This window comes from Miniopterus schreibersii (genome assembly GCF_964146895.1).
Source record: "Miniopterus schreibersii genome assembly, chromosome: 21".
Lineage (NCBI taxonomy): Eukaryota > Metazoa > Chordata > Mammalia > Chiroptera > Miniopteridae > Miniopterus > Miniopterus schreibersii.
Window position 1 is genome coordinate 955,943 of NC_138123.1, and position 20,958 is coordinate 976,900.

At 58.2% G+C, this 20,958-nt stretch overlaps 1 protein-coding gene across 2 annotated transcripts in view; it reads right to left on the reverse strand.

The window, feature by feature from the left end:
* The window catches only part of CAMSAP2 (calmodulin regulated spectrin associated protein family member 2), a 29,862-nt gene continuing 8,904 nt past the window's right edge, over positions 1–20,958 (reverse strand). Inside the window, exons 3-17 of one of the 2 annotated variants that reach the window (XM_081123733.1) lie at positions 17,734–17,895; positions 17,086–17,169; positions 13,439–13,580; positions 13,124–13,263; positions 11,590–11,683; positions 10,526–10,607; positions 10,027–10,106; positions 9,663–9,732; positions 6,828–9,021; positions 6,079–6,215; positions 5,531–5,751; positions 4,366–4,438; positions 3,638–3,753; positions 3,073–3,191; positions 1–2,296 (exon numbers count right to left, since the gene is read on the reverse strand). In XM_081123733.1, the coding sequence (XP_080979859.1) occupies positions 1,991–2,296; positions 3,073–3,191; positions 3,638–3,753; positions 4,366–4,438; positions 5,531–5,751; positions 6,079–6,215; positions 6,828–9,021; positions 9,663–9,732; positions 10,027–10,106; positions 10,526–10,607; positions 11,590–11,683; positions 13,124–13,263; positions 13,439–13,580; positions 17,086–17,169; positions 17,734–17,895 (4,020 nt within the window). In that variant the 3' untranslated portion in view covers positions 1–1,990. Of the gene's footprint in view, positions 2,297–3,072; positions 3,192–3,637; positions 3,754–4,365; positions 4,439–5,530; positions 5,752–6,078; positions 6,216–6,827; positions 9,022–9,662; positions 9,733–10,026; positions 10,107–10,525; positions 10,608–11,589; positions 11,684–13,123; positions 13,264–13,438; positions 13,581–17,085; positions 17,170–17,733; positions 17,896–20,958 lie in introns of those variants that run through there. The other variant, XM_081123734.1, reaches the window with a different exon arrangement.

The following is a 20,958-nucleotide window of genomic DNA, read 5'->3' on the forward strand; positions in this document are numbered from 1 at the left end:
TCGCGGGTGCCATGCTTTATTCGGGACGGCGAGCCGGGCGGCGCTCACGGCACAGGTCTCCGCGCACCTCCCGAAGCCGCGGCAACGGGGGACCTGGCGCCGCGTGGCAGCCACGGGGGGCGTGGGGCCTGACGAACGGGCGCGATCGGCATCTGCACATTTTTTAAAACATGATTTTTAGAAAGAGCTACCCCGTGATATAAAACCTGCAGACGTGGAGAAACCCGCCCGCCCGCCTGCGCGGAGGCTACGCCGGGAGCAGCGGGCCTCGGGGGCCGCGGGGGCCGCGGCCACACTGCGCTCAGGGAGGGGAGCCGGCCTGCCCCTGCGTCGGGGCCGCTCCCTCTGCCCACCTGCGTCCGGCGTTGAAAACGTAACGTCCCAGTGGCCCGGGAAGGCTGCTCGGGTGAGGGGCGTCGGGTTTAGGGCAGTTTAGCACGCGAGACGCCCATAAACGGTCCTTCTGACTATTTACCACATTTTGATAAGATTTATTTACTCTTTGAAACCAGCCTTGGTCTAAACACCACCCGACGCCTGCCCCCCCGACGGGACGGGACCGAGCGCCGCAGGCGCAGGGCCCCCGACCTCAGGGCGGGCACAGGACGCAGACCCAGCAGGGCGCTCGCGGCCCCCACATGCAGACAGCAGGTCACGAGCAGTTCGGGCTACACACACGTCTCGCGCAGGTATCGGAAAAAATCTGTGAAAATCTTTACAGTTTTAACAAATATACATAAATATACGGACATAAGTTACAGTACAGTCTCGACAGCACTGAGGACGTCGGCGGCCCAGACGCGGTGCCTCGGGCCCTGCGGGAGCAGGTCGCCCCGGGACCCCCCTCCCACTCTCCTAGGTAAGCACGCCGCGGAGACACTGGCTACCCCCCCCTCGCCAGGACACGACGCCGCCCGGGCTCGCGGCCGTCACCGACACCGACGGGCCACGCGCTCGTTCGCGTCTTCCTGAGAATGAGGGTTCCCCACGAGCCCTCCGCACCCACGAGGAGACGGCCACGCGGATTTCACGCGCGCTCGATCTGAGCTGTTCCTCTCGGACAGGACAGGAAGGAAAACAATACAGGTAAAGCCACGGGAAGCTATTTTAAAATTAAAATGTAGCCCTTTACACATGTTTAAAATTCTAAATATAGTTTTGATGTCAGTTATAAATAAAATAAGTAAAGAAGCCGAGAACCCGGCAGGACACCCCCGCGCCAGGATGAGGCTGTGCGCCACGCCCCCGCCCGGGCCGGGGCAGCTCCCCCCGGGACAGGGCCGCTGAGCTGGCCCGAGCGGCACGAAACACTGACCCGGTCAGTAATTTCCTTGCACGGCCCCGGTTGAGCCTGCGTGGCAAAGCCAACCTCCCAGCAGCTCCTGACGACACCTCCCCGTGGTTCATCGGAAATGTTAATACTTAATGAGTAATAAATACAGGGTTTAATACTTAGCGTACGCAGTCCAAGGCTCCCCGCCAGGGAAACACGAGGGTCCCCCACTAACACTAGTGTCCTCTGAGCATCACGACAGGCGCGGCGCCTGAGCAGGCGCCTCCTCCTCGCGTGACCTCCACGTGAGACAAACACGAAGGTATCTGGGAACAAACCCCCATGGAGAGAAAAGTATCAAAATAAACCATTTGAAGACAAGCACATACATGGAAAGTTTTTTGAAAGCGACACATAAGCCCATAATCTGTAACCTCACCTCTTTCCCCCTTACGCCCAGTAGTGTGTGAGCCAGTGCCCCGCGCGCCCGGCCTCCCGCCGGTGACCCCGCGACAGCCTCGCCATTGCTTCCGCCACCACCTGCACTCACCGGCTCAGGAGAACCCGCCCCCCAAACACTGCAGTTCACACCCAGGCGCCAACACCAGGGCGGAGCCCAGTTCAACAAGCACAGGTCCTGCTGGTGCCCAGAAAGGTGCCCTCCGGGCAGGAGGGGCGGGTGGACGCGCCGCGTGTCTGGCGCAAGAACTCTGGCCCCTACGCCTTCGTGGGCAGCAGCTTCTTGGGCGTCACCGGCCTCTTGCTCTGCCACAGGTGGCTGTGGATGGTGATGGCGTCCACGCTGGCAGACAGAGTCTTGGCAGGAATGTGGCTGAACTGCTTCCTGTCGGAATTGTACTTGTAAAGCCCCTCAATCATCTTCTTCGTGATGGACTTGGGGCCGATCCCGGTCAGTTTGCTGATGTCTTCCGTCTCGGGGCAGTAAGTGTAGAGAGACCTGAACTGGCAGCCTGAGTCCCGGAACAGGATCAGGAAGTTGTTGGCATCAGACTTCTCCATTTCCTGGAGCGTGAAACAAAAACACAGCAAACGCTAAAACCCTTAAACGTCTTGCTGCATAACTGTTAGTTTCTTGATCAAATCTGATGACATTTAATTTAAATTCTTAATAACCAAACAACATGCACATTATAAAAGGAGAGCATCTCGCCCGGCCGGCGCGGCTCAGCGGCTGAGCGTCGACCTAGGATCCAGGAGGCTGCGGCTGGGTTCCTGCTCGGGGCGCAGGCCCGGGCTGCGGGCTCGATCCCGGGGGGCGTGCAGGAGGCAGCCGGTCAAGGACTCTCATCACTGACGTTTCTCTCTCCCCTCCTCTCCCTTCCTCTCTCTGAGAGCATTAAAGATATATTAAAAAAAAAAAAGCAGAGCATCTTTAATCAAAGACGTGTGCCAACTCCAAGGTCCTGTTGGCTCGTGGACAGGACAATTCTGCAGGACACTTAAAGGAATGAAGTGTCTGCTAACCCCCCATCTGGGTGAAGCTGTGCCCCCACCGGCCCTGACTCGTCTCCGTCACAACGCAGCTTCACTGTGAACAAGGTCTGTGTTGTCTGCATTCACGAGGCATGAACCTGGGTGGGAAGCTGACCTATAACTTCCCACCGTCACCGACGCGCGCAGCCCACAGGAAGGGCGCTCAGGCCACGCGGCAGCCACCGCACGGCCACAGGTCTCTTCTGAGCGGGAACGTGGGAGCCCCGAGGGCCTCTGCCCCGATCGAGCCCACGGAGCCGACGCCAGCCTTAAACGCTGCGGGTCTAACTCGGAGACACGCCTACCTCCAGGATCTTCCTCTTCTGCCCCTCGTTCACTTTCCCGGCCAAGCAGCAGTGGGCGAGGGCGTTCTGTATTATGTGCTTATTGGACTTCGCACTGGGCTCTTTGTAGAGCTTTGGTCCTGGGAGGATTTAACAACAAAAGCCAGCCCTGAGGCAGGGGCACTGCTGCGTCCAGGTCACAGCAGCACCCCGCCCGACGGGACGCCCGGCCAGGGCAGGGCTGTGTCCACAGCGGCGCTCGGGCCGTCACCCGCCAGCGGCCACCCCCCTTCTCCCGCCTCGTTTCTCGAGCAGCGACTTCCCCACACCCCGTAACTGCTGCGACTGCAGCAGAGCCCCCCCACCCCCGGGCCAGGAGGGGGCCTGGGGACACGCAGCCGGGAGGCCCACCCGGGCCCAAAGCATCTCATCTTTTAGAGCCGCTGATCCCCGAGTGGACTGAGGCTCTGAGACTGACCACGTGTCCGCGGGTCCCGGCCAGGCTCCGTGTTCAGGGCAGAGGCGAGTGGGAAGCCCGCGGGTAGACCCTGTACCGACTCGCTCCCGGCTGAGCGCAGCCGCTCACCTGTGTACTCCGTCCCCGAAGCCACGGAGGACGTGGTGGACGCGTTCTCCCAGTCCTTCTCGCCGTTCCGACTGCCACAGCGGCTCGGAGATAAGAAGCCCTCCACAGACTCAGATCTAAACAGCAAATAAAACACTTTTATGTCTCAGATGGAGAAGGGAGACTTGGGGTCAGGAGGGTCCCTGAGAGCACCCACCAGAAGCGACCTAGCAGCTGGAAACCCCACGTGGCGCTGACTGTCACGCTCACAGGCCTGGAGGCAGCAGGCACCGTGGGCACCGCCGAGGGGACCAACATCCCACGTGGAAACGCCACTAACACCGTGCGGCGAGGACACGTGAGGACATCACCGGGAGTGTCCTGCTCCCACAGGGTATTAGAGAACAGGGAACGTCTCCTACAGCAGAGGGTGCCGAGACCTCCCCTGCGCCGCAGGCTCGAGGGTCGGCGTCCTTCCTGCCCCACAGGCGTGACTGCCCCAACCACATCAGCATCGTTAATGTCCCGCAGTTTATAAAAAGTCTTATCGACAGACATCACTAATTCTAAAACTCTAACGGTCAACAGTGACAGGTAAACAGGGCACTTCATATACAAGTTTTTTTAACCACTGCAGTCAACAAACCCTGTAAGAATCTGCGACGGTGACAACTTCATTCCAACAGACGGAGGAAGTTGGGGCAGACCTCCCCCCTCGGACAGTGCGGACGGACAGGTGGACAGGTTACCTGGGTGTCCTCTTGCCCGACTGCACGCTCTCGCTGTCGCCCGTGTTCAGTGACGCCAGGGAAAGGCTAGAGACTGAAAAACATGATAAAGTCGTCACCCTGAGTGAAAACAAAACCAGAAACTTAACAGGAGCAACAGGAAAGAGTCTGCTCCTCAGCTCACAGCAGCCTGCGGGACGGGGCGTCTGGGGTTCTCCTCGGGGGACCCTCACTCTGCACACCCCAGGCTCACACGCAGACGTGCACAACTTACTAAGAAGGAGCCCACTTTTCAGAAAAAATGAGGAGCTGTTCCTAAAGGAACATGTCATATGAGACATGATAGGGTGATTATAAGAAATGAAAATTAACAAAAAAATATTAACGAAGAGAACAAAATATATTGTTTTAAAAAGTGAGTGTGCATGTTGAATTAAAAAAAAAAAAAGATGTATCCTCTCAACTCCAGGAATCATAAACTGGGGTTTCTGACTGGGTCTGTGGGAAGAGCTCGGGATTCGTGATCTCATGTTTCCTATCACACAGACGTGCTCCTCGGACACTCCACACACACAACCTGGGTCCCTGGACGCGACAGAGAGACGGTGAATGATGCAGGGACCCCACCCGGGCAGAGGCCTGACAGGTCAGCACTTAGCCGGGACCTTCAGCATCTCACGTGACTTACGAACACATGGCACCCACGCGAGCCACACACACGCACACAGGATCCACACGAGCCACACACACGCACACAGGATCCACGCGAGCCACACACACGCACACAGGACCCACGCGAGCCACACACACGCACACAGGACCCACGCGAGCCACACACACGCACACAGGATCCACGCGAGCCACACACATGCACACAGGACCCACGCGAGCCACACACACGCACACAGGACCCACGCGAGCCACACACACGCACACAGGATCCACGTGAGCCACACACATGCACACAGGATCCACGCGAGCCACACACACGCACACAGGACCCACGCGAGCCACACACACGCACACAGGACCCCCGCGAGCCACCACATCCACCCTGCTCCCTCCAGCTTCCCGGTCGGGCCAGCGTGACCTCGGCCTCCGGGCGAGCGGAGCTGGGCGCCGCGGCATCAGCACGACAGCCAGGCTGCGGTTCTCATGAACGGACTCTCACAACAGCACGAGTTACCTGGCGGACCCTGGGTGGGCGTTTTGGGGGACTCGACGTGGTCCCTGTGAATGGACTTGGGGCGCGGTTTCTTCTGCTTTGCGGTCTGCGGGCGGGGTTTAATCACGGAGTCCATGTCCTCCATGAGCTTCAGCTGCTTGCGCCGCAGATACTCCTGCCGGATGAACTCCCTGCGAGCCCGCTCGCCCTCCTTCCTCTGACGCTCTTCCTCTGTTTTACGCCTAAGAGACCAGACGGTTAGCCCCCGACTCCGCCCGGCACACAGACGCCGGAGGGGGGTGCCGACGGGGGTGGGGCTAAGTCCAGCACCTTGGGGGAAACGGCTCATTTGGGACACACCCAAGACCTGCGTAAACACACCATTAACAGGTGCGTGTGCGTGCGTGCGTGTGCGTGCGTGTGTGTGCGTGCGTGTGTGTGCGCGCGCACAATCTCATTTTATTTTCTGAGCTTTTCCAGAGGGGCGACCGCTGGCGTGCTGCGCCGCCTGCTCAGGCATCACTGGCTGCCCCGTGTGCCCCCGGCGCCAGGCTGGGCGCGAGCCGCACCTCGTCTCCTCCTTCCTGTGCTCCGTTTCCGCCTCCAGCTGCTGCTTCCGGAGCTGGGCCTCCTTTTCCCGGCGAAGCCGCTTCTCCAACAGGGCGGCCCGCTTCAGCGCCATGTGGTTTTCCCCTTTCTGGTCGTCCTGAGACAAATTTCATGGAAAAAGGTGAAATGCTTTACGTACGGATAGTCTCATTTTCAACTCCTGTCGCTGAAAATCTGAAATATCCCCTCAGCCCCACCCCCACCACAGGTGGACACGTTCCAGGACCACGAAGCGGGAACAGGCTACGTCCCTCAGGCAGCAAGGACCAGCATCGCTCTACACGTTTCCCAACCCAGCAAGTCGGCAAAGGGCACTCGGGCCACAGGCACTGGGCTGTGGGTTTAGGCTCCACAGGGACTCAGGGGAAACCAGTTAACGTCTCCTCGTTAGGAGCTTTTTACAAACTGGCATCTGAGTCTGTGAAAAGATCTGAACAGTGGCCTGTAAGAGGCTTTTGTGAACATGAGAAAGAGGCAGAGGCGCGAGAATAGCACGTCTAGACGTGTAGGTACCACGACCACGAGAGAATGTTCTGGAAATCAGTGGGCGTCCGTGCCCTGGGGACAGTAAACCTGCTCTGGGGACCCGGGGGCTGCTCCTGGAAGAAGCACGTCCACTAAAACCTGCCCCACACGTGGGCCCACGCCCATCGCGTGGAGGCCCATCGCGTGGACGCCCATCATGTGGATGCCCCGCACACGGACATACCTTGAAGAAGAACCCGCAGCACACTTTCTGCTCATCCTCAAACGGCTCTCTGTCACTTTCTCCATCATCTTTATCAACAGACACGTCAGCCTTTTCAGGGGGCTTCAAATCCGAGAGGGACACTTCGATGAGACTGACATTTTTGGGAGCAGGAGGCGGGCCGGCGGGCGGGAAGGAGGGCCGGGGCGGAGGCTCCGCGGGCTGGCTGGACGGGTCGTCACTGGGCGTCAGGCACACGGTCTCTGTGACCGGCTGGGACAGCACCTCGGACACGCTGGACTCCAGCGGCTTCACCTCCTTTCCCCCCGGGGGACGCGCCTGCTGCTCTGAGGCCTCCTTGGAGTCCGAGTCCTCCTTCCCGCCCCCCTCCTTGGGTCTGGGCTCCTTCAGCTGCGGTTCCCCATCGTCTCCAAAGCACACGAAGGAGCGGGTCTGGATGGGCACCTGGCTGGGGGAGAACCGCCTCAGCCGCGGGAGGCTGTCCACGGACCGCGGGGCCGTCAGCGTGCGGTTCAGGGGCGCGATCTTCAGCTCGTTCGGCCGCGGAGTCCTTTGGTTCTTGACCGAGAAGGACGCGCTTTTCCTGTGAGTGGGCTGCGGAGACGGGTGGGTGGGGCGCGGGGGCTCAGGGGACGGGCCGGAGGGCCTGGCGGGCCTGGGGTCCCGGCCCTGCTTGTGGGGGGAGGGCTGGGGCGGGGAGATGACCCAGGCCTGCCGCTCCCGCATCTGCATCAGCACCTCCTGCTGCAGCGACAGGCGCTGCATCTCCTGCTGCAGGAAGTGCAGGGACGCGTTCAGCTTCTCGATGGACCGCGTGTACTCCAGCATCTCCCCCTCGCCCGCCGGCTCCTCCGAGGGGCTCGCCAGCCCCCACTGCTTCTCGGGGTCCACAGGTGTCGTGGGCGACGTGGGCCACCCGGCGGGCGGGCCCTCCGCGCTCTCCTTGATGCCCGCCAGGGGCCGGCTCCTCTGCGCGCCCGTGCCCTGCGGCTCCCTCTCCGGCGCCTGGTCGCTGTGCCCCTTCTCGTCCTCGGCCCCGGCCGCCTCCTCCCGGAGCGGGGCGCCCCCGTCCCCCCTCTTCTTCACCACGGTGAGGAAGGCCGTCCTGCCCATCTTCTGCCTCTGCCGGGTGAACGCGGCCTCCATCTTCTTCTTCTGGGCCTCGATGGCCCGGCGCTTCTCCTCCAGCCGCATCCGCAGCTGCAGCACCTCGGAGGCCAGCAGCTGCGTGCTGTCCCGGCCAGGGGCCGGGCCCGCGTCCTCCGGCGCCTGCGCCCAGGCCACCACGTGCGGGATGTTCAGCTCCGAGCCCTCCGGCGTCGTCTTCTGCGAGCTGCTCCCGCTGCTCTTCCCGTCCGTGTGGTTCAGCTTCCGGAACTTCTGCTCCGCGAAGCTGGTCATCTTGACCCCGGAGCTGGAGGACGCGCTGCTGCCCGGCTGCGAGCGGGTGCTCACGGTGCTGGGACAGGGGCTCAGGGCCTCGCGGGCGCCGCCCGCGCGCAGGTCGTAGTCCTGGAGGAACTTGGACGCGTCGTCCATGTCAGAGTCTAAGCTCACGGTGTAGTCGCGCAGGGAGGAGTCCTCGTCCACCGTGCCCGGGAGGTCCTCCGAAGGAACGTGGATGCCCGTGTCTACCTCGGTGTCGTCCGTCTCGGGGCTCGGGGCACCTTTGCCGTCGGTCACGGGATCGGGACTAGACTGACACAGCCTGAGGTTTCCGTTCAGGGGACTCAGGTCCTGGCTGTGCAGGAAGAAGCCGTTGGCAATGGAGTCGGGCGGGGTGGCGCGGGGGGGCTGCTCCGTGTCGTGGATGATCTGCAGCGCCTCCTCGATGCTCGGCGTCTCCATCGGACTGCCAGCCTCGTCCGGGGCAGCTCTGGTCTGCAGGGCTCCGTTGGGAAGCCTGCATCGAACGTTCTCGGTGGAATTCCTTTGGTGCATGTTATGGGGCACGTAGGTGGGGAAGTCCCCGCCCGAGTCCACGTTCAGCTCCTCCTCGATGCTTCCTGCTCCCTCTTCTCCATTGACGGGCTTGAAGGACAGACTCTTCCTGACGTTCCTAGACCCACGGCTGTTGTTCAGAGAAAGTCCCTCGTTGCTGACAGAGCGAGGGATTCCTCGGCCCGGAGTGCACCTCTGTACGGTATCCTCTTTATCAAAAGAAATGTCAAATGAAACTCCATGCACTGATGACCTAAAAAATTCAGAGAAGATCCTTAAATAAGCCACAAAAGAAACGATTTTATATCATGAACAATTAATTATAATCACAGTTGTCCCTCAGCATCTTCAAAGGATGGGTTCCAGGATGTCCCTTGGACACCAAAATCCAAGGATGCTCCGGTCCCTCCTATAAACGGTGTAGTATTTGCAAGTAACCTACGCACACCCTCCTGCGTACTTTAAATCATCTCCAGAGACTTAGAATCCCCAATACAATGTAAACTCTGTGGAAATGTTACACTGTATCGCTTAGGGAACAATGAAAAGAAAAAGTCTGTACATGTTACAGGCATAGGCCTGACTACACAGGACACATTAGCAACAGTGTAGCTTTTTATTTCCTGAATATTTTCCATCCGCGGTTGGTTGCATCCGAGGATGTGGGACTCGCGGATTCGGAGGGCTGACTTCTCAATCATACCGTCCCGAAGGTCAGGTTAGGGCCATGAGGTGACCTTCTGCCTGTAGCCCCTCTGATCTGTCACCTGCCTATGTTGCTCTTTTCAAATTTAGGTACTAAGTAAAAGTCTACTGCAATTCGGCTAACAAAAAAGGGACAGAGAGACTTAGCAGTTCTTGATAATGTGAACACACTAATATAATTCTGTTTACCTTTTCTCTTTGGGCCATGTCCCTATGAAGCCATCGACATAAGACATAGATGAAGACCTTCTAATTCCTCCTTCGAATGCAAAAAAAAAGTCATTGAAACTGTGTAAAAAATTTTACCTTATAGCAATATAACAGATTTCATATATTTGAGGATTTATTAATAGCCCTAAAAGGTACATACTGAGAAATAGAGATCATTTTATTAAGAAAAGCAAGCAAAGGCAAACAAATCAACCTTTTAGTGTGTATATAACATGTTTCAGGAAAAAAAAAAAGATGGGATGTGTTTGTTTACATTTATTCTCAACAATTTCCCAGTTAACCCACTGAAATGGCATTTCCCCGACTATTTCAAATACATTACCTGAGGCTGAAGAATGAGCTTGGGGACGCGCGTGTCTAGAAGGCAGGTGATGGAGGTGAGGGAACACAGCTGCCTCCCCGCTGCAACGCAAAACCCGCAACTGTTACAGTGTCAGCCCTTTAAAGTAAATTTCTCACAGAACGGCTGGAACCAGAAACACTATCACCTGACTCTCATCCTCATTAATAATAAATTAAGAAAACAATATATTTTTAAACCAAAGAATGGCTGTGATTACATGTATCTCTACATATTTTGTCTTTTAGCCAAAGAGCATGAAATACTTCCATCTACAACTCAATGTCCTTGAGAAGATATGAACGTTATTTTCTGTTGACAAACAATTCACAAAAGATTTTAGTATAATTTTCAATTATGTTTACGTTAAAATAGGCTTTAATAAGGTAGCCAATTTAGTTCATAGTCCAACTGAAATCTGAACCTCGACTGTAACGTGACTGTCCTTTGATTCCACTAGTGACCGAACAGGGCAGCCCACCTGGCGGGACCGAGGGAGCTGTCCGAGGTGTTTCCTCCGGCGTCCGGGGCCAGCACTGAAGCCAGGCCGGGCTCGGGCTCAACTATGACGAAAGATGAAAACCCTCAGAACCAAACAGGCAGCGCGTCTCCAATATCAAGATTCCAGGCCACAGCTAGGTTTACATTTAATCTCAGTTTCCCTTATTACTCATAGAGAAAATCGTAGCAGGTTTAAAACTCTCTTCTTAGACAATTTTCATAAGGTCGAGTTTTCCTTACACTCTTCCGGCTTAAATTCACCCGACGAAGGCTAACTGGGGGGAGGGGGGGAGGCCTAACAAAATGACTACAGATATTTAAAATGAAAATAAATCTGAGTGTCTGGTTTTGCTAAAGCTTTCCTAGAACTTCTGTGACGCAAGGCCATTTTTGCTTCTTTACGAAATTATTGGTATTTTGGTAATAAACTAAGAGAGAATTTCACTGGCTAATAATTAACCCCCCTGGTATAGTTCATGTTTTTGTAAATAACAGTGGGCTTCAGAGATGAAACCAGGGAAAGCAGTGCCTGTGAAAAGTCTACGTTTAACTGTCGGTTATGATCGTTGTGGGCACTCAAGGCACCTGACTTGACTTAATGGCCTTAGGGAAGGTTCACATGACAGTCTAGCAACTGCAGAACCTACTGCATTTCACTCACACACACTCTCTCTCCTTTTTATGGTTTGACGGCAAAGTGAAATGAGAGATTAAACCTGAGAGCTGTAATCCGAGTGGAATCGGGGCCACAATGTTAAAAACTCGGAGTCTAAGGGAACGACGACGGGGGAGGGTGCAGAGAACCAGCAGTTAGAGCTGAAAGCCCGTCAGTATAGGCCCCAAGTTCACGGCTGGTTCCTCCACCCCCTTTTCCCTCCGCCGTCGTCTGACTCTCTCGGAGAATTGAGACGGACGCTTTACATAGCTGGATATCCAGACGCTACCGAGGCTAACGGCGGGTTTCCCACTGAAAGAATGGCCAAGCGAGGAACGTGAACGTCCCGTTCGCCTGGTCCCCGGACACCTCGGCCGAAAGGCTGGTACCTCCTTGTGGACGGAGAGCTCGGGGCTGGACGAAGGACGGCTTCACCACCTCAAACCACCAGAAGAGCTCCGCCATGAACACCAAGTAGTTACTCTGGCGAGAGGGAAGGAAGTTAAAATTAGGTAAAACCGGACCCAAGAGTAATGACAACGACCCATTAGTGCGGGACTAGGTCTCACTCAGTTGTTAAAACTATGTGATTATAAACTGGTGCAGCCGCTATGGAAACCAGCCCGGGGGCCCTCAAAACACCGAAAGTGGAGACGCCGCACGATCCAGCAAGTCCGAGGGATGCTGAGAGGTTTCAGACGTCGTCACCCCAAAAGGAAGGGATTCCGCGACGTGGCCCGGGCTAGTTAACGTTAGCTGCCGTGGCGGTCACTCTGCACACCTCGGACTTGCGCTGTGGGAGGTCGGCTGTATCTTAATAACGTCGGGAGAGTATTTCAGCACCTGGGCAACTGTCCTCCTGCAACTGTCCTGTGTTTGGCCACAAGATGTCAGCAAAGTAAGAAACAAATTTCCCAGTAAACACAGCTTATGAGTTACGAAGATCGCTGCCTCCTGGTTAAACAGGGTTAAACAGGGTTAACTGTCACCTATTCCGGGAGTGGCCCCAAGCTAACTCCATGTAAAGCTCTCCTCTCAGACGCCCGTCAGCAGCTGTACCACGGCCCCGGAACGAGGCGAGGACGCAGGAGGACACGGCGCGGGAGTCGGGAGGCGCCCGCTCCTCCCCCAGACGCAAGACCACACTCGGGAGGAAGCCCCGCGTCTGCGTCCCCACAGACCGTCCCCGCACCTGTACACGTGCGCGGATTCGCGCCGGGACAGAAAGGACCTAACTCCACCTGTGAGTCACACGCCGCGGGGCGTCTGGCCGCCTCCTGCTCCCCTAAGAGCAAAGCCCCCCCAACCAGCCCGACTGCATCAGGAGACACACGGCTGTCCTCACGCCTGCGTCTGCACGGAGACGTGGTCAGAGGCGGTCACGCTGCCCTGAGGAGACCCCCGAGCTACCCCCCACCGAGGGGCAGAGCGCACCGGCCCCCGCGGGCTGGTGACGAAGGGGACGGCGAGGGGCCGGCATCGTGGCCAGGTCAAAGCCGCGGTGCTGGTTCAGCGGAGATCCCAGACGGTTAGCTGTCCACAGAGCGGGCCCGGGCCACTCCCTGAACCCGCTCGACCGCCGCGACCGTCAACCCCGACGCCAGGGCGACGCTGCGCAGAAGCCCCGGGCCCGCACCCGGAGCAGGCGCCTCCGTGCATTCAGCGGGATCCCCTTTCCTTGGAGGTTATAGAAGACGCGGAGCTTAAACTTTTTAACAGGCAGGTTCCAGACCCGGGGCGGCGCTAACGAGATGCCCGTGGAAACCGCCCCCCGGCGCCCACCCGGACGAGGGGCAGGCGCGGGCCTCCCGCCGGGGCCGACGGGAACGTGGACCGCGAGCCGCACGTCGCCCACCACGGTAGGAACCCGCGGCCCGGGGAGGCCGCCGTGCCCCGGCCCGGCCCGGCGGCGGGCGCACGCACCTTGATGGAGGCCGCGGCGTAGAGCATGTCCTCCAGCGCGAAGTGGCAGCACCGGGCCAGGTGCTCGCGGCAGAACTCCTGCACCAGCTGCAGATTGTACAGGCTGTCAGCCAAAGACATGGTTTCTTTCAAACAAACATCTTCGAACAGGAAGAGAGCAAGGGGATGACTTTGGGTTGATGCGGGAACACGGCAGACCCTAACCAGCGCCTCCGCAGCACGCGCCCACGCCCGCGGGGGCCGCCCCCAGCCCCCGCCTCGGCCACACGCTCCCGCCGGGCGCCCCGCGGTCCCCGCGCCCGAGCGCCCGCTCACCCTCCAGCCGGACGACGCCGGGGCAGTAGAAGTGGATGAGGGCGGCCAGGGCGCAGCCGTCGGTCCCGTCCTTCAGCAGGTTCTCCACCGGCGGGATGCAGGGCGGCTGCCTCAGCAGCGCCGGCTCCTTCCGGTAGCGAGCCTGCGGTGCGAGGAGACGCCCGCCCGTCAGCCCGGCCCGCAGGGAAGGCGCCGCGGCCCGGCCGGCTGACGCGGTGTCGGGGAGGGGCCCGGCCGCCGGCCGCCCGCCCGCAGGCGCGCTCGGGCCACGCGGACCCCGGGAGGCGGCATTTAGCCAAACGCTTCCCCTACGGCCCCGCCAACCGGGGCCCGGGCCCGGCCCCGCAGAGCGCGCAGCTCACCGCCTGACCGGGACCCGCCGCGGCAGGAACGGCGGGGCTGTGCGAGCCGGGCCCGCGGTCCCCTCAGGGCGCCCAGCGATCGGAGCTCGCTCGAGGAAAGGGGGCGCCATCGCGGGCACGCTGCCCGGCCGGACACCGGGGCAACACAAGCGAGCGCAGCGACTCCAGCCGAGGACCCGCGCGGCCGAGGCCGCGTCACCCAGTCCCAGGGCGGGCGGCCGGCGGGCAACGTCCACGCTCACTACCCTCAGCCAGAGGCCTCCGGGGCCCGAGCGCGTTCAGCGGTCTGACCCCCCCATTGGATCCTGGAGATCTCCCTTCGAGCGAAGCCAGGATGCACGGTTACGTCCAGTCCTGGCGGGGACCCTGGGAACGCCACTGTCACTTTATCACAGCGTCCCCTACAATTCATGCCGAGAAGGAAATGATTCTTCCAAAAGCATGGCTTTAAAACACGAATAGGTCACACATGCAACCCAAACTCACTCTTACTAGTGTTATTAAAGCTAACGGGGATCTACGTTCACGCTTTCTCTTTACACCGGGTTCCGCCGGCCTGTGGCCTGACCGGGGAGGAAAGGTGCTTCCCCATCGAGCGCCCCCGACGGCTCCCAACCCGGAGCGCGGCTGGACTTCCTGCCCGTGTTTTACGTGTGACCGACACCTCCAGTCCCACCCACACTGGGTGACAATCTGCATGAGATGAGTGACCAGCAGGACCCACGCTCGGATGACAGTCTGCAGAGCAAACTTACGGGAACCAGTTTCCAAAACCATTTGGAAGGAGACTTCAGAGGAGCAGCAGAAACAAAGGGAGAGGGAAAATTCATCAGAATCGTTTCCAGTTAAGTCCCAAATTCCCGCCGGCAGAGTCCCACATTCACAGTTTGCTTAACGTTTCTAAATGTCAATTAATACTTCACTTTAAAACATACAGCTTATTACAAAAATACATATGGACAGAAACAGGTAACAACCCATTAAATACAAACCCATCAGTTCATGCAGGTGAACAAGACGGTCGACAAGGACAGGCCTGCTTACGGGAGAGTCCTAACTAAAAACGTAGACGTGTTGGGGTCAGAAAGTTTCCAGCGAAACCACCCAGGAAAACGGGCCCAGGTGGGTCCCACCCAGGAACACCCCCCGGGGAGGGAGCCAAGGGGGAGCCTCTCGGGCCCGTGGACAGAGGCTAGGACCACGGCACTCGGACGCCCCAGAGAAGCCTTTTCGGGCCCCATCATCTCTACACCGTGACCTGGAGGGAAAGTCACGGCACCACCTGGGAATTTTAAAATGTTTAAAAGGCCACGTTCCTCATGGAATGGCACCAGTGAGTTGGTAACAACAGGGACGGTCTAGGTCCGGGTGTTGTTACTGGAGAAAGGCACCTTTGCAATAGGCACAGAGGAAGAACTTAACTGGTGTAGACCACACAAGAAAAACTAACCATGGAAAAGTCTCGGGGGTAGAATTCCAAACACAAGTCGCCTAATTTAGGGTCAGGGTTAGGTCCTCACGGTTATTTAATTGAAATAATAGCGTGAAAAGGAACCCAAGGTAAACCCAAGCGTCAAACCAACGACGCGGCTGAGGGAGACTCACTGCATCGAACCCGAGGGTGAGGCCCGTGTGTTTATAAACGTACGAAACGCACCCGAACCGACCACATTATGGGGGAGGAATCAGTGTCTCCCAGAGGAGGCTCCAGAGACACGAAGCCTGTGGGCTGTCAGGGTCTGTCATTCGCGAGAGAGTTCAAAGGTCAAACACGTTTCGGAGACAGACAGGACAAGCTTCTCTACTGGGCGTTCAGGGTCCTACATGGGCGGCAATTCTGGGAGGGGCCCGGGCGAGGCAGCTCGTCCCAAACGGACCTGACTTCAGACCCTTTTCTCAAAGTTCCTCAGGCACCGTCTGAAGAAATGGAGTTAAACGAAAAGTGGGTTACCGTGGCTAATTGCGGAGGGGCCCGGTCAAGGCGGAATTCGCCGGGGCGGAGGCAATCGGGCACAGCACTCACCGGCTCGCTCCGGGACAGCGGCTATTTTAGGCTCTGCCCGTAAGTGAGAAGCAATTAGAGCGAAGGGGGGAGTCTTTCCTGCAAAGCAATTCCTTCGCCCCGTTCCGGCCCCGCAGGACACCTCAACACGTCTCTTTAAAAAGTGGCAACCGTTACACTGAACAGACACGTATCTTTAACATTTTGAGAAACAAACTCTCAATAGTTAACGTCACAAACTCGAGAAAACAAACCCATGGATTCACAGCTCTCTCGAAAACCACCCGCTGGCCCACTGGCTGATCCCCACATGCCTCTGACTCCCAACAGCACGTCTGCACCCACAGGCCCCGTGACCTAGTGCCCCACTTTCAGGTGCCACTGTGCCACCCACCAGGTGGCAGCCACGGCCACGCCTGGCAGGAAAAGAGATTTCTGCTCTGGTTTAAGTTCAGGGAAGGGGCAGCGACAGACGCAGGGCTGAGCAGTCAGTGCTTCCCGGGGCTCGTCGGTAACTAAATGGGGAAAATCACCATGACCCCCAGACCCCACATTCGGACGAAACCCCAGGTGCCGGTCCACAGGACTTTCCGCTGAGGCTGGCGGTGCCCAAGCAGCTCCCTCTCCCCTTCTCAGTGGTTCCCGCGACCAGCGACGGGGCCCAGAGCACAGGCCAGTAATGAAGAGACATCCCCCAGACGGGAGGGTCTCGGGAGAACCACAAACGCTTACACCGCAGCTCACGTGCGGCACAACAGGCTTCAGGGCTCTCGTGATAACGCCTGTAGGAGGAGGTGAGACACTCTCCTGCGGGAAACACTTTTGGTCGTACTATGTGACAAACACGAATGTTCAAAGCAGAAAATTCTAAGTGCCGACCCGAGAATTTTTAAAGCATGAACCTACGGTGACCGGCTTTCCCCACAGAGCAGCCGCGCGGACAACTCGGTGTCCCGGGAAAACGCTTCTGAAGGCCGGCCGGCTACAGGTCGTCAGAGGCCGACGCCCCGAGGCCGCTCTCTTGTTGTCTCATACATTTTACCAAAGTCAAAACCATTATTTTTGCCAAAAGAGCCTCAGAAATTGAGCTCTGGTCACTAACAATTTTTCCTAAACGCCATCATTCAATTCACCTCCGTTCTGGACTTCTGGTTGCTTGGTGTTTACGGCCTGGCTTTCGAGGGTACAGTTAATATTCTCAAAAATAATTTAACATCCCCCGACAGCAGCAACGTGGACGCAGAGGGTCTCACGAAGGCACCGCTTTTCTTTGACATATTTACCTTCTGCCCTCCCGGAGCTTCCACCGCGTGATGCTCTTTCCATTTCTGTTCCTGCTCCAGTATGTCTTTCAAATGTTCATTTACCTTAAACACAAAAACACTGATTTGAATTTACACTCAAATACAGCAATAAAAGAACAGGCGCCGTAAAGGCCTGAGGGCAGACCTCTGCCGGCCAACGTCAGCCCCCTCGAGGGAAGAGCATTTCGTCTCCGACCAGAAGGACGTGTCCTACGGGGAGGGGCTGCACCTGACCGGCTCAAATCAACTCCTCCACTTGTTACGTTCCCCGGGAACAGGCTGGGTACCAGAGAGAAACAGGCACCCAGTACCTTCCGTTTAATGCTTGGGAAGCAATGAAACTTACTGAGGAAAATTCCACAGTCTCTTTCAGGACGATACGTGGAAATAAATGCTGTCATTTAACAGAAAACACCCTGAATCAAGTCCTTAAGCCGTGACGTCGGACACGTTCCCGGACCACAGTGGGTTCAGTGTGTGGAGCTAAGGCCACGGGTGAAATACACGAGGCACGTCTGCAGACGGGAACCTTTGGGGCACAGACCCTCGGCCCACAGCAGCGGGCGTCTGGGGAGGATTTCAGCTTCCCGGTCGGGACTCGCTCTGACTCCCGCGAGGACGCCCCACCTTGTTTATCCAGAACGTGACGGCGTCCTCGACGTCGTAGGGCAGGTCCGTGGCCTGGAAGAACGCGGAGTACTGCTGGGCGCACGCGACCACCTTCTCCACGCTGACCATCTCCGCGGTGTAGGCCATCATCAGGGTGTCCACCATCGCCAGGTGCGCGCTCTGCGGGGGAAACGAGGAGCTCAAGCCACAGCTGAAAGCTCTGGTCTGTGCTCTGAAACGCGAGGAACATCGACCAAGCGGTCGCAGAGGGAAGACCACAGAAGACGAGACTCGCACGAAAGCACCCACGGACGCGCTGGAGGCGGCACACGGCGCCAGTCACTGCCCCCAGCTGCTCGCTCGGGACCCCGCTGTGGGGCACCCGTCCCCCCAGAGGAGGCTCCTTTTCCCATTTCTCCCGTTTTTGACGATGTCGTAATTATTACCCAGCAACGCGGCTGACAGACTTCAGCATCACCTGCGCCTGCTCTCTGCTCAGGCGTCACATCCACGCAGAACCTGGCAGAGTCTCCCCTGCCCGCCCCAGAGGCCGCGCCAGTCCAGGCGCCAGCACTCCCGCTCCCGAGGGCACAGCCCCAGCCCTCCTCCCGCTCGTCCAGGCCGCTCCTCTTTCCTTTGGCCTCTGGTTGTTTTGCTTTAGTTTTAGACACGTAAGTGGTACGTAGTGGCTCTTAGACGCCCAGGCATTACAAAGTGCCCTAACCACGGACACAGCCGGTTACGTCCGCCAATGAGCGCTAAGCACAGGACGGACTTTCCAAGCGCCCTAACCGCGGTGCCCTGGGCAGAGTTGTTCCCGCGGCTTCTGCACACAGCCCAGGCCCGTCCACCACTCAGCGAAACCGCTGCAGCCTCGAGCCAACTGTGGGCCAGGACGGCTGTGTCCTGTCATCCACTGGCCGCCGTGACATTCCTGGCACAGCCCTGAGTCGCATGGGCGCCCTCGAGGCCTGAAGGGTGTCCAGGCCCGTGTGGGGCTGAGCCAAAAACAGGGCTTCAAACCTCGGAGTCTACAAGTCACACCAAATTCAAGGAGCTGTGCTTTATGACATGAAGCTACCATCAGGAAAAGCTCCGCTCAACACTCAATAGACTGCCCAAGAGGAAGTCTGTCAGCAAATTTCTCCCAGCCGAGTGCGTAAGGGCGAGGGCCTGCCAGACGGCACCGGCCTTGCCAGGAACAGGCCCCGACCGCAGGAGGTCAGGCCACCCCCGGAGCTGCCCCCACCCTGCTCCGCCCCGACAGGTCCCACTGCCTCCGCACAGGCCCGAGGGGGGGGCCCTGGCGCGGCCCTCGGTAACAGAGGTGGCCACCCCAGGTCTTTGGAAGTGAAAAGCCAGCTGGAGGCAGGAGGACAGCAGGGAAAGTTTCCCAGGAGACTCACCCAGCCCAGCGAGAGGGATGAACACCTCCCACCGGCCAGGAGCGGAGCCCCGTCCCAGACAAGACCCGAGGCTGAGGCGCCGCAGGAGCCGAGACCTCACTCGACCTAGGCCGGCTCCCGGCCGGGACACAGGCGCTGCTGGGGCCCAAGTTCTGCGCCCACCTGTGCAGAAGGCATTGCTCCACCAGGGTAACTGGGAGTTAACGCCCCAACTCCTGTGGCGTTACACTTACATAGTCCTTTGCTCTAAAGCGAAATTTTTAATCTTAACCAAGGAGACGACTTTTTAAGCTTCTGATGAGCAAATGGCACGGAGCTCCAGCAGGTGGCGCTGCCGCGGGGGCGGGAGACCAGCCGACACTGGGACCCGGTGGGGGGACGGACCGGCCGCGGGAAAACCAACGGAGTCACCACCCCGCCGGCAGCACCCAGAGGAGACGGTAGGGAGACTACTCCGTGATCCTGGAGCCGCAGAAAAGTTTAAACTCAACTTGTGCTCACAGCCCCTTCGAGACCCAGCCCACGCGGCCAAGCCGTGACTTTTCAACTATTCTCTGAATGTCTGAAAACATCACCGAAACACCAACAGGCCACGAGAGAACACTGTATACCTTACAGTCATCAAATGACTTCCAAAAAATTTTGATTAAAAAATAAACATAATTTTATAAGTCACATGAAAGTAAATTTCATTTTATATCACACACACTCTATATGCCCACATTTACTTAAACAATCGCGTCTTATCAACACCGACTCTCGTTTCCTACGCTGGCAAAAGCGGGTTCACAGCCACCCTGTGGCTCTGAGTTGTCGCAGCCACTGTACCCATCCTCACCTCACACCTCCCCCTGCGCCCCCGTCTGCGCAAACACGGCTAAGAGCTGATTCACACCAGGGGCCTGGCTCACAACACGGCCTCGGCCGAGATCAATCGCTGTGTGAACAGGACTCGAATACTGAAGCGAGTGCGCCTGCTGCAGATTACACGCCGTGAATTAGAAGGTCGTGCTCTAGCGAACCCAGACTCTAATTCTGGTTTTGCTGCTAAATAACAGCCGCCTCAGGGAAATCACCACCCTCTTGAAACTCAGCTCGGGCGCAACCCTATTTCCACACGTCCTCGATCACAAAAACTACCAGAGCACTTGTTCCGAATACAAGTCCCGACCCCTCGTTAGAGGGTCTAAGGTGGCAGCTCTGGCTACACACAGCCATCAGGAAGGTCAACCAGCCGAGACGACGCAGGGTTGAGATGACAGCCCCGGGCAGAATTCAGAGCCAGAGCGCCAGGGGCCCGTGTCACTGGACCACACTCCTCACGGTCCCGCCTGCGACCAGGTTTAAATGAGCAGGGTCGGTCGTGCGGGAGGAACCAGGCAACGCGATCGGCAGCCCAGTGCCTGCACACGCCGCACCCGGAAACAGTGACGTCAGCGTGGCCTGTCTCCCTCGCCGAGGGTCCCGAGGGCACGTTTCTATCTGCGCTGAACGAGCAGCCGCAGCAGACACTGGGTCACAGTCGTGGGCGAGCTCTGTGACCAGGCCTCTGGCCCGGGGACCGTGGAAAGTGTCACAGCAAGAGCAGCAGCCCTGCGGGGACTCCCGAGAGGTGCCCGAGACGCGCTGGGACGTCCGAGGTGAATCCCGCTCCGCCCGCTGCCGGCAAGCTGCTCGCAGGCGTGAGAGGCCCACAAACCGGGTGCACAGGTCAGAAGGTGGCACAGGCGACTCCGACGCCATCGACGGACGCTGAAAGTCTCACAACTGTTCGTGACCCTTCCCAGTTACCCTAAAAAACTACCATGAGTCTGAATAAACCTCACATCAGTCTCCA